General features: G+C 44.9%; 2 protein-coding genes across 4 annotated transcripts; both read right to left on the bottom strand.

The window, feature by feature from the left end:
* Positions 1–776: 776 nt before the first annotated feature.
* On the bottom strand, positions 777–5,576 carry FucT6 (alpha-(1,6)-fucosyltransferase 8). Its single transcript, XM_002058101.4, has 4 exons — positions 4,937–5,576; positions 3,403–3,931; positions 1,951–2,375; positions 777–1,885 (listed from the first exon to the last, which is right to left on the bottom strand). The coding sequence occupies exons 1-4, from the start codon at positions 5,218–5,220 to the stop codon at positions 1,246–1,248; spliced, it is 1,878 nt and encodes a 625-aa protein (XP_002058137.1). The 5' UTR covers positions 5,221–5,576; the 3' UTR covers positions 777–1,245.
* A 995-nt stretch (positions 5,577–6,571) lies between these two features.
* On the bottom strand, positions 6,572–12,158 carry Amun (protein amun). Of its 3 annotated transcripts, none has more exons than XM_032440394.1 (3): positions 11,674–12,158; positions 9,745–10,721; positions 6,572–8,376 (listed from the first exon to the last, which is right to left on the bottom strand). In XM_032440394.1, the coding sequence occupies exons 2-3, from the start codon at positions 10,556–10,558 to the stop codon at positions 7,454–7,456; spliced, it is 1,737 nt and encodes a 578-aa protein (XP_032296285.1). In that variant the 5' UTR covers positions 10,559–10,721; positions 11,674–12,158; the 3' UTR covers positions 6,572–7,453. The 3 variants fall into 3 exon arrangements, with proteins under 3 accessions (XP_032296285.1, XP_032296287.1, XP_032296286.1); XM_032440396.2 differs by lacking the exon at positions 11,674–12,158 and adding an exon at positions 11,070–11,226; XM_032440395.2 differs by lacking the exon at positions 11,674–12,158 and adding an exon at positions 11,059–11,215.

The following is a 12,158-nucleotide window of genomic DNA, read 5'->3' as shown; positions in this document are numbered from 1 at the left end:
GCATTCCTCTGAGTCAGCGCTTCGCACGCAAATCATCTGCACTTTCGCCGGCGCGGATTTTGAACTTTCGTCTAAATAGCATTCGATAAAAACTTGCATTTGCATTTGTTATCGATAGTCGGTCGTTGACATTGCCAGCACGGCCGCCATTTTGTACCAACCAACCAACAAAACACCAATAGAAAATGTACCAAATTCGTATGAGAAAAAGTACCTTTTGTTTTTGTTAAATTCGCTTTTAATTGAAAGTTATTCCAGTTAAAATTTATTGAACTTTCAAAGCACTTAAATTCGCACATATTTACAGAAATTATTATTAAAAATTTATTGCAAATATATATAAAATATTTTGGCAAACAAATAAGTACATTGAACACGTTGTAATTGCCGTTTAAATCTGTCGAAAAACGAGTGCTCGTTTATTCGACGAGTGACTGCAAAACTGTAGCGGTGACTGTCCAACTGTGCTTTCAAGGAATAAGGGACGTAAATTGAATCATGGCTTGACCTTGAGGGTACTTTAAAGTACCCCTTTTATAGATAAATGGTACATTGAATAAAGTACCTATTGTGGTACATTAGGTACATTTGCATTGTCCAAATGAATGCGACACAGCTGAGAAATTTCACATACTTTTTCATTTATGTCCGCCCCCTGAAAGGCGTGGCCCCATAAAAGTACCCCTTTATAGGTAAATGGTACATTGACTAAAGTACCTAATGTGGTACATTAGGTACATTTTCGTTGCCCAAATGAATGCGACACAGCTGAGAAATTTAAAACTTTACTAATTTTATTTCTCATACGTTTGTGTTTCGTCTATGTTACAAGGGGATAAACTATATTGCGCGTATTCGAGCCCTACAGGCATGCTTAAACATACTATATATACGTATATATATATATATATATATATATATATATATTAATTAGATCATAGATATACGCTATATGCAGACGTATATGTATTTCTATATGTATATTCTTTATCTTGTCAACATTTGATTAATTTCTGCGGCTTACGTAAAATGCATAGAATTAGTGCAACAATTTGGAATCGCGTTCTTCCCTTTTGTTCACATGTTCCAGAAACGAGATTCGAGTTTAATTGGAGTTCTTTTTGTTTCTGTTTTTTAAATTTTTTTTCAGTTTTTGTTCTGCGTTTGAATTTTGTTCCGAGTTGAGATTTGAGAATTTGAGAGGCCCAATCGAAAACGGATTCGGATTCGGAATCGGAATGGAGCCTAGACGCCCGCGTAGACGGGCAGCTTGGCCGTTTCGACCTTGTCGACCACCTTGAAGGAGGGGAAGAGTCCGCCCTGATTGGTGCGAGTATTCTTGCCCTTGGAATTGCCATCCCAATGGTTGCCCGCAACCGAGACAAGATCCCCAACTTTCAGCTGCAGATCCTCATGGCTGCGCGGCTTGTGCGCGATCACGGCTCGACGATTATGCGGATTCTGTCCGCCGTAATAGTAGATGTCGTCGAGGGATTTGAAGCGATATGCCGCATCCGGATACATGGTCTGCATTATCTCGTAGGCGACGCGACACACCTGCGAGGAGAACGTGCACACCAGATAGTCGGACATGGACAGCAGATGGATGTCCAGTATGATGCCGTTCAGGGCCGTGTCCGTGTACCGTGTGGAGACGGCGGCCATTCTCGCCACCTCCGGATCCCCAACGATCTGATACTGGGGATAGCTTTTGCGCGCCTCCTCGATGACGCGCGCATCGTCCGAGGCGAGAAAGATGCGTCGGACGACGCTGCTGCCGTTAATCTCCAGCGTTCGGTAATAGTCCTCCACGTGGGTCATGTACTCCTCGATGCCGTGGAAGGCCGCCTCGGTGCCCACTTTGTCTGTGCGGCGCACATGGACGCTGCAAGGGAAACGCAAAAATGGGATTAGCTGTCGCATGTGAACGTGGCTAGCGATGCAGCTTACCCCACGATGGGACGCTCCCAGCCGAGCTTGCGCATGCCCGAGTTGAGGAAGTCGCGCGTCGCCGTCTGCGGACGCAGCAAATATTTCAGGAATTGGCCGACCCACCAGACAATCGGATCGCCGTGCAGACGCTTCAGCCGCGGCGCCAGATCCTCGGGCACGGCCAGCGGCAGGTACGGCGGACGCGGCATCAGCGAATCAATGATGGGCAGCACCAGCACCTGGGTGTTCGCCTTGCCGGGCCAATTGTACGCATACGAGCTGCCCGCATCGTGGCAGCTGTCCGACACCGGACGGAACACCTCCTCCCAGCCGCCCTTGTGGTAGCGCCAGCCCCGCGACTTTAGTATCAGCGTCCGTTCCGTGGCATACGCCACGATGAAGCAATAGACCACGTGATGCAGCTGGCAGCCGTAGCCACAGCCCTGCAAGTAGCACACACACAAAATGAATACCCAATCGCATGAATAGTGCTTAAAAGGTGTCAGTGCAACGTTTACGAATGCAACAGCAAAGAGAGAATGGAGAAGAACAGAAGCTAATCGTGCAGAGAATGGAAAATGGAATGGACAAACTGAAGGTAAAATAAATATGGAGCATGAATATACTATAGAAGGAATTAGTATAACGTTTACGAATGGAACAGCAAAGAGAATGGAGAAGAACAAGAGTGGGAAAGCTAATAAAAGGAATGTGGAAAAAGTAAACATGGATCATAAATATAAAACATGAGCTCAGATTGGAAGAGGAAATGACATGAAACTTCCATAGCAACGTTTACGAATGCAACAGCAAAAAGAATGGAGAAGAACTATACAAATATACAAATAGAGAATGCGAGTTAAAAGTGAGCAGAATTTGAACACAGAATATTAACATTGAAAAACAAAGGAGCATGAAACGATAAAACGAAAGAGAGAGCATGCGAAAAGTACATGGAAAATGAAAATGAAAGAGAGCGCACGAAAAGAAATGAAAGGGCATGCTTATGACAGAATATTACAAGTTTAAATAAAACAAACAAACATGAAATATAATGAAACATATAAAGAGGAAATTCTCAGGCGAATGAAAAAGCTGCCAGTGCAACGTTTGCGAAGGAGCATAACAAAGAAGAAAGAGAGCGACAAAATGGAGGACAAAGAAGGGAGTAAACATGCAAAATAATTAAATGAAAACAAATTGAGAGAGCAGGCGGCGAGAAGAATATCTAAACAAAAGAGAGAAAAGGAAAATAGATTTCCAAGGAAAATAAAAGCTCTTGCTCTTAAAGACACAACACGTTAGCGAATGGGCGCGAAAGAAGAATGGAAGAAAGAAAGTGAGTAAAATGATAAGAGAGAGAGGAAAAGAGAGTGACAATGAGGCTGAGAGTGAGAATGAGAGCATGCTGGGGCGGATGAAAGCTGTGCTTGGGATGAGCTTCCTTTATAATAGAAGGCTTCAGTGGACCTTGTTCAGCTTGCAGACGAGCTTGCGTGCATTGGCGCAATCGCTGGGATTCTGGAGATGATGCAGTCGACGCTGGACAAGATCGCTTAGCTCGTTGGCCTCCCGCTGGCGCCACGGCTCGTAGCCATCGAGACGTCGCAGCTGTTCCATGTCGCTGAGCAGCGAACGCTTGTGCTCGGCGCCCTGGAGCAGCACCTGCTGTATGGACTCCTCCAGCTCGGCATTGCCGCTGCCCACAATTTTGCGTATTTTGCCCAGTTCGCTGCTAAAGTAGTTCCAGATCTCGGCAATGTTCGTCTGGATGCGCCGACGCGTCAGCTCATACTCCAGGCTGGGCTCAATGCCCGCCTGGCCGGGCAGCTGGCCGTGCTCCGGCCCGGCCGGCACAGCCGGTTCCGCCTCCGCGGCGACCACCTCGAAGAGCGTATCCTCCGGCAGATTGTCGCTCAGCGTGCGCTTCGCATTGTCGTGCGAGTCGTTCTCCAGCCTTTGCATTAGCTTCATGGCGCTCTGTTTATCCAGCTGCTCGCTGCAAAAAGTCAACAAGATAACAACCCACACACACACACACGCACACACACACACAGAGACATTGGTTGTGCGTGGTGATTCGTGATTCGTAATTCGTCAGTCGGCGACGTGTCGAGCGTGACGGCGCATCATTTGCATACCCTTGCACAGGCTCGAGCCGCACACTCAACCCTTTTGTGACACTTGGCAGCAGGCATATGGGTAAGCTTTTATTATCTTTATTCCTAATCAGCAGGGATGAGCTTTAATAGTCTGGCTGTCTGTCTGTTAATCAGTCTGTTAATCTGTCTGTTAATCAGTCTGTTAATATGTATGTTAACATGTATGTTAATCATTCTGTAAATCTGTCTGTCTATCTATATCTGTCTTCTGCCTTTCCATATCAATTACTTCTTCAGTTTTGCAGCTATCCAAGATCGGTTGACTATAACACATCCATATATATAACTCTACCAGATCGTATAGCCCATTAGTTCAATCGCTCGATTATCGTTATTAAACTCGACAATTGGGCGCCTTAATGTGGCTTAGATCAGCTCAATATACCTTAGCTAAGCCATATAAGTTGATATAGGAAGATCGACAAGATCGGACCAAGCCCTAAGTTTCTATATAAAGCAAGCTCTGTAAACTATATAAAAAAAGCACAGGGAAACTTGATAAACTAATTAAAAGGTAGCTCCAGATCTGCTTCTCACATATCATAATTTCCATATCGCACTATATACCTCTATATATATATATATATCTATATATATGACACACTCAAACATCTCTGCAAGGGTATGCAAGCTTCGGCTAGCCGAAGTCAACTTTTTCCTGCTTCTTTTTGCATATGAATGAACGCATTAATGGGGCAACTTTTGCTGGGGATTAGGCGGGCTTAAAGGGAACGGAGAGGGGGCTGGGGCTGGGGTTGATGCTTTGGTTGGGGTTGCGACTTAGGGTCTACTTGTGGCTGATGATGTGGATGATGATGTGGCACCTGGTGGCAGCAACATACCTCATCAGCTCATCGATGAGCAGCTTGAGCTCCTCGTTCCGCCTTTCCGTGTGCTCGAGCAGCTGCAGCGCCTGGTTGATCCGACGGGCATTGTGCTCATTGTCGCCGCCGCCGCCGGCGACTGCAGCATGGGCTAGCGCCTGATGGTTTTGGCCATGGCTCTGGCTGTTGGTCAGCTTGAGGACGAACACGTAGACGAGCACCGCCCAGGCGAGCACGAATATGATGAGGGCGCGCACCCACGAGTTCGAGGAGGAGCCGAACAGCTGACGCACCAGCAGCATGGCGTACGGTGCCGCAATTAACCGTATCCGCAATTCTGTGATCCGTTTGTTCTTCTTCTTCTTCTCGAGGCGTCTTTTTCTGTATGTGTGTGTGCCGTGTATGTGTATGTGTATGTGTGTGTGTGTGTGTTGTGTTTGGCTAGTTAATGTTGTGTTGGGAGCGTGTGTTTCAGCCGTTTTTGTCGCATAGTCGCCGAGTGTTTAGCTTCGGTTTTGACTGCTGCCAAACATTGCGCGGCACTTCATAGCTGGAACAGCGCAACGGCACTCGAATGACACAGTTTTTTTTTTTATTCTTTTTTGTTTTAATAAATAAATAACAAAATACCAAAATAGGGATGTTGCTGGCGTATCGATAAATGTCCATATCTTTAAACGATATATTTCGTGCACAGCACATAAATACTATCGATAACAAACAGTACTTTTCGTAGCATACGCCAGGGATGCGCATATTCGATAATTGCAGCTGCTTGTTAATTATATCAGAACACTAACTATTTTCAATTAGGCCGCCGTGCAAGCCTAGTTGCTTTAACTAAGCAGCACAAACAGGCAAATACATTGCAGACCAACCATCCGTCCAATAGGTCGCTTGCTGGTGGCGGCTGGTCGATAACAATCGTTAACGCGCCTGTGCAAAATATTCGAAAACCGTTCGAAATTGACAATGTTTGGCACGAAATTCAGAAATTCAGTCGACATATACTTTAAGGTTTCATTAGCGTGCATCCGGCTGGGTTGTACTCTTAATATTTTCACAATTTATTTGGACTTATGCTATATCAATTAAAAATGTTTATAATGTTGAGATGATGCTCTAGCAACTGCTGCGCTTTCGATTCCAATCAAAAGCTGCAGCTGCTAACAAAAAAAAAATATATATATATATATATATATATTATCGTATTGGGCTACTTCCCCAGACAGACAAAAGTAGATCGATGCCAAATGAATGCGTATGCAAATTAAATTTAGTTTGTTAAATCAAATGAAAAATTATTATCGTATAAATTATAAAAAATTCAGTATTATATATAGTATTTAAAAAAAAAAAAAGTTTTACACATAAATTATAAATTATATTATACGAATACGACCACAAAAATTTCGCATTGTTCAAATGAGTTTTTGTATTTTTTTTTCTTGTTTTTTGTTTTTGCTCAGTCGACGTCGACGGCGGCGTCGTCTACTTGCATGTGGGATGGATGTGTGTGTGTGTGTGTGCGTGTGCGTGCGTGCGTGCGTGTGGTGAATTCAAGTGAGCGTATGCCTGGGTGAGAGTAAGAGAGAGGAATAGTGCGCGTGTGTATGCGATGAAAGAGGGAGGCGGCGATCTACCGGAGGACGATTGTGTTGAGTTTATGCGACAAGTTTTTGATTTATTGTTAATTTTAAATACTTATATAAATTACTTTTATTATAATTATTGTTTTTTTCATCCGTTTCTTGTATGTAGTGGGCAACTGCGGCATTTGTAAATTTTCATCATTTGTTTCTCATATTTCATTTGACTGTGTAAAAATATCAATTTGTTTCTGATTCAATAGTTACTATGTATTTGTATTTTGTTTTTCTTGTTTTTTTTTTTTCTCTTCCTTTCACATATCATTTATGTTATCGCTGCTGCAATTGGGGACTCCGTATGGCTATTTCTCTTTATATCATTTATCAATTGTCGTCATCTTTTAATTCAACCTTATCCTCGCTTTAATCCTCAATTTCAACTTAAACTTCATCTAATTCGCGCCCGCACTATGTTCCTAAGTAATGTGTGAGTGTGTGGGTGTGTGTGTGTGTGTGTGTGGTGTGTTAGTGAAATGTATCTCTTATATGGGTTCTCCTTTTACTTGTATATTTTTTTTGTTGTTTTTTTCTTTTACTTCTTTTGCTGTTAAGCCTATGTTATGTTATGTGCTGCTGCTGCTGTGCTGCTTCTCATTCTCCTTCTATGTTATGTTCTCGTTGTGTGTATGTGTGTGTGTGTGTGTGCTGCTCTTCTCATTATGTGTTTCTCTTTATGTTTTCTTTGTTGTATATATATATTATATATTATATGTATAATTAGTTTTGCTTAATAGTAAAATTTCTTGAATGTTGTTGTGGCAAAGTGTAGGTAATGTTGCTCTCAAATGTCGGACTCAACTGCACTACATACATATGTCTTTCCACCAGATACGCAGATACGCGTGCGGCCTAACGGTACTGCTCCTGCTGCTGCTGCTGCTGCTGCTCAGTCGCTGCGCAGTTTCTTTAGCTCTGGCGATTTGTCGCCTGCAGCAGCAGCGGCAGCGGCAGCAGACGCATTATTCCCATCTAACTCACAGTGCAGGGCGGTGCGCTTCTGACCAATAGATGGCGCTGTCAGCGCTGTCGCTTCTGTCGTCGCGGCCGCAGCGGCAGCTGCCAAATGCTGCAGTTTGCTGGCACGCAAATTGCTGCCGCTGCTGTTGCTCTCATCAGCCTCTAGCTCATCATCGTCCTCAACATCATCATCATCCTCGTCCTCCTCCTCATCATCATCCTCTTCATCATCATCATCATCAACATCAGCTGCTGCCGCTGCCGCTGCCGCAAGGACTCCATTTCCATTCCCATTCCCATTGCCATTGGCAGCGGCGGCGACTGCAGCAGTTGGAGCTCCTCCAGAAGCTGCAGCTGCTGCTGGCTGCGCAACGCTTTGTCCATTCTTGTTAAACTGCTTGTTGTTGTTGTGCGACGGGGCAACAGCTGATCCTCCTGCTCCTGGTCCAGCTGCTGCTGCTCCTCCGGCTGCTTCTGCGCCTGGTCCAGCTGCTGCCAGGCGACTTTTGAGCGGCGCCTCGAGATTACTTTCCGAGTCGGAGGCGAGCGGCGTTGCCACGCCCATCGGCCCATCACCATCCTCCGTGGATGTGGTGGCCGTGGTCTGCGTGGTGTTGTCATCAATGTTCGGCTCCTGTGAGGTGGAATCGTTCGACACAAAGTTCGAGTCGCCGTCCTGTAATGCGGCGGCAGTGTTGTTGTTGTTACTGTTGTTGTTGTTGTTGCTGCTGCTGTTGTTGCTGCTGTTGCTGTTGTTGTTCTTGGCCACGCCGGAGTTGCCCAGCGGCGTCAGGGCCAACGGATTGGTGTTCTCGTTCTCCGTTTCCGACTCTGTTGCAGTGTTGCGACCGCCTGTCCAAAAAGAAAGGCATCCATTAATAAGGTTCCAAACTTAACCTTCGGCTGGCCGAAGTCCAAATACCCTTCTCCAGGCAACATTTCAAGCAAAGTCCTAAATACAAGCCGAAACGGGCATTTAGGGAATTCCACCCGTAAGAGTGGAAAAATCGTGGAATGTTGTAACTCAGCTTGTTCCATGCCATTCGATCGGAATTCTCCTAAAACTCTCTCCGTGAAAACAACTTCTTTGAGAGGCTTCTTACAATTTCCGCAACCCCTCTCACTTCCACTTCTTCTGGCGAGAAAATGGGTGAAAATCTACTTGAAACCCATCATTATTATAACATGATCAAGTGTCTAAAGACTGACATGTGTGAATGCCACAAGGGCTAAGGTAAAGCAAGCCGAAACGAGCTTTTAGACACTTCCACCCGTTAGAGTGGAACGAAAAGTTGTTTGTCATACGATCGGAATTCACTTGAAATTAATTTTCGAAGCATTTCGTGAAAACCCATTTGAGAGGCTTTTCACAACTTTCACAAAATCTACTTTCGACGAAACTTTGCTTTCAACTTATATTTTTTATACCATAATCAAGTGATCCATGATCAACTTGTGCCTCAATCTATATTCTACAAACTCGACTACGTGGGTTTTCACGATAATATGTGTAAGCACTTTCCCGCGGTCTGTAATTGTGGGGTCAAGGAAATATCTTAAACGTGAGGCGATAAGTTTGGGCCCGCGCAACGACGGGGAATGCCCGCCAGTATAATATATAGATATATATTATAAATATTTATAAATGTGGTAGAGATGATTAGGCACACTACAGTTCGTAATTGACAAGTTTTTCGTTAAGATATCTTCGACTAGAACTGTGGGAGGCATTATTTCTAAGGCAGCTATATAATATAGTGATATATATATTGGTTCCATCTAGCCGATATTTTGCTCTTAAAAAATAAAAACAAAACTAAATTTGGATATATAGTAAGTTGACATATAGTAAGTCGATCTTTCGATCGTTAAAAACATGCCGATCGCACTTATATATCATATGATATAGTAGGCCGATGTTTGATACTTATATATATCGTCAAGTTAGCTATAAAACTGAACGAAACATGGACAGAAGGGCGTACGTTTCGTCAAGTTAGCTACAAAACTGAACGAAACATGGACAGACATACTTATTAGGCATATGATATAGTAGGCCGATCTTTGTTCTAGCTGCAGCAAAGCGAAGCTAGTTTCGTCAAGTTCGCTACAAAACTGAACGAAACATGGAAACAGCTAATATACAATCTTCTGCTATGCATTGGACAACTTGCGCCCGAAGGGTATCGCATGGAATGTTGGGTTGGGATGTGATCATACCTGCGCCGAGACTCTCCTCATCGACATCGACAGCGACGCCATCGTTGGTGTCCTCCTCGCCATCGAGGACCTTGCTGCTGCTGCTGCTGTTGTTCGTCTTGCTGAGGCTGCCATTTGTGTTGGCAGCGGCAGCGGCGGCGCCTGGCGGGGGCATATCTTCGAGCAGCTCGGGACTGAGGTCGTTGGCCACGTAGTGCGCCCAGAGGGCGAGCTCGACGCGATGCGGTGACCAGTGCGGCGTCTCGCCGCCAACCTCCGCATTGAGTCGCTCGACTGTCGCCTGAATGTGCTGCACGAAATTGAGGTATTCCTTGGTCGTATAGTCGATGCCCTCGATCTCTGGTATGGCCATCAGGCACTCGTCGGCCATGAATGGCGCGGAATCGGGAGCGGCGGCTGTCAGTAGGGCGGATGCCATTGTGGTGCCGACGCCCTTGAGGTTCGATAAAGCTGTGATCGCCTGCTCCAGATTGGGTAGCTTGCGGAAGGCCTTCTTTGTCTCCTGGATGACGGCGCGCGGTGTATTCACCTTGACCAGATACGACAATTGTGGATAGAATTTGCCGCGCGACTGTTTCCATTTCATAGCCTGAACTAGCTCATCGTATACCAAATGCGCATCTTTCCCTCGCGCCTTGATCAGGCCGGGCAGCTCGTTCTGATACCATTGATCCAAACGGATCAGCTCCTGTGGCTTCTTGCTCCGCTTCTCCGCCTTCATCTTCAGCACCTGCGGATACAGCTGATAGCAATACTCAAACTGTGAGGTGCTCCCATTCTCAAAGAACGAAGCCGTCGCCTTGCCGTTCGACATGATTCTGGTTCGATGTGAATGCAGTTATCGATGCAGTTCTCGTATTGGAGATTGGATGAGTGAGTGGCGCAGCGTTGCTGTTGCTGTTGCTGCTACTGACCGCTTGGACGCTGTCTTTGCCTCTCTCTGCTCTCTGCTGTATGTCTATCGCTTAAGCCCACGGCTGTTATCGTTATCGATGCGGTTTAATAGTTGTTGTTGTCGTCGTTGTTGTTGTCGTTGTTGTTGTTGTTTTTGTTGCCGGCGAAACGTTGGCATGAAAATAGAGTGTAAGAACAAGAGAATGGATGCGACACAAATTAGCATTACAGTTGAAAAACATTTACAGAAAGAAAGGAAGCAGAAAGCAAAAAAAAAAAAAGAGAAAAAAAAAAAAAAGAAGCAGCGTTGCCGTATGCTGTTTGCATGCACCGTTAATTAATTACATTCACTGTCTGGCTGTTTTTTTTGGATTTTTATTTATAATTTTTTGGTCAATTTGTCAGCAATTTTTTCAATACCCGATAATCACATTTCGTTTGCAATTTGCAATTTTTCAGGGCACAGCAAATCGAATTTTACTCTCCGCAGTAGTCGCAGTCCACACCAACAGTCAGTCGGGTTCTTTTTACTGGTCGTCGTCGGTCTTTCGCACGCACACATTCACACAAGCACACACATGCACACATACACGTGCAAGCAACTCGCTTACACACACACACACACACATATACACAACAAACCGACACACACACACACACGCGCGCACACAGAAACATACTCACACGCACGCACACACTACCACCATTAAGGCGAAACGGGGCAACGAAATTTCTTTTCATATATATATATATGTATATTGTGTATTTTGGAAAAGAAAAAAAGATGAGATATAATAATACGAAGCACGATACGAATTGAAATATGTATTTGCGCACACAACTAACAACAACTAAACAACATAACATCATTCAGCTGCAGTTTCTGTTTGAGAGCTGCTTGTCCAAGTCGCAGACACGGTTACCCAGAGGGAGGCCAGAGCCAAATGCGATTTGCGATTTGCGAATTTCGAACGCGAACGCGAATATTCGTAATTCGTAATTCGTAATTCGTATGCGAATGCAGCTGCTGCTTACCTTTTTGGCGTTTTTTGAAAAAAAAAAAACTTTTCGTATAGCCTGTGCGCAGCTCCGCTTCGTCTCCCGTTTTCGTCACAGTTGCCTTTTCTTTTTTTATGATGTATGTATGTTCTTATTATTATTATTATTATTATAGTTCTAGCGTCGTTGCCTGCTGCTGCTGCTGCTGTTGTATTTGTATTTGTATTTGTATTTAATATTAAACAAATTTCGCTTGCGACCGCCGCTTTAGTTGCCGCCTGTCTTTCGTTCTGTCCACAGCGAGGCAGTCAGCAAAACAGCCAGTGCCAGAGCCAGCCAGCTATGAAGCTAGCAGTAGTCGCTGCCTCTGCCTTGAATGCCAGTGGCGTCGCCGAGCAGGGGCCGCACGAAAAATGAAATGAACGAAAGAAAAAAAACAAAAGGATGCAGCTGTATGCTTGCGCGCTAGAAAAACTCCGAACTGCAGGAGCGCCCTATCTCTGACTGCTCGCCCCGAATGA

This window comes from Drosophila virilis, chromosome X, assembly GCF_030788295.1.
Source record: "Drosophila virilis strain 15010-1051.87 chromosome X, Dvir_AGI_RSII-ME, whole genome shotgun sequence".
Lineage (NCBI taxonomy): Eukaryota > Metazoa > Arthropoda > Insecta > Diptera > Drosophilidae > Drosophila > Drosophila virilis.
The sequence above is the reverse complement of the archived record's forward strand: the minus strand, read 5'-3'. Positions and strand labels throughout refer to the sequence as shown.

Excerpts from the sequence above, each read along its gene's own strand:
- FucT6 (XM_002058101.4), bottom strand. The coding sequence starts at position 5,220 with ATGCTGCTGGTGCGTCAGCTGTTCGGCTCCTCCTCGAACTCGTGGGTG. Across the intron at positions 3,932-4,936 it reads CTCATCGATGAGCTGATGAG|CGAGCAGCTGGATAAACAGA; the intron begins GTATGTTGCTGC and ends GACTTTTTGCAG. Across the intron at positions 1,886-1,950 it reads TGGGAGCGTCCCATCGTGGG|CGTCCATGTGCGCCGCACAG; the intron begins GTAAGCTGCATC and ends TTTCCCTTGCAG.
- Amun (XM_032440394.1), bottom strand. The coding sequence starts at position 10,558 with ATGTCGAACGGCAAGGCGACGGCTTCGTTCTTTGAGAATGGGAGCACC. Across the intron at positions 8,377-9,744 it reads TGAGGAGAGTCTCGGCGCAG|GCGGTCGCAACACTGCAACA; the intron begins GTATGATCACAT and ends CTTTTTGGACAG.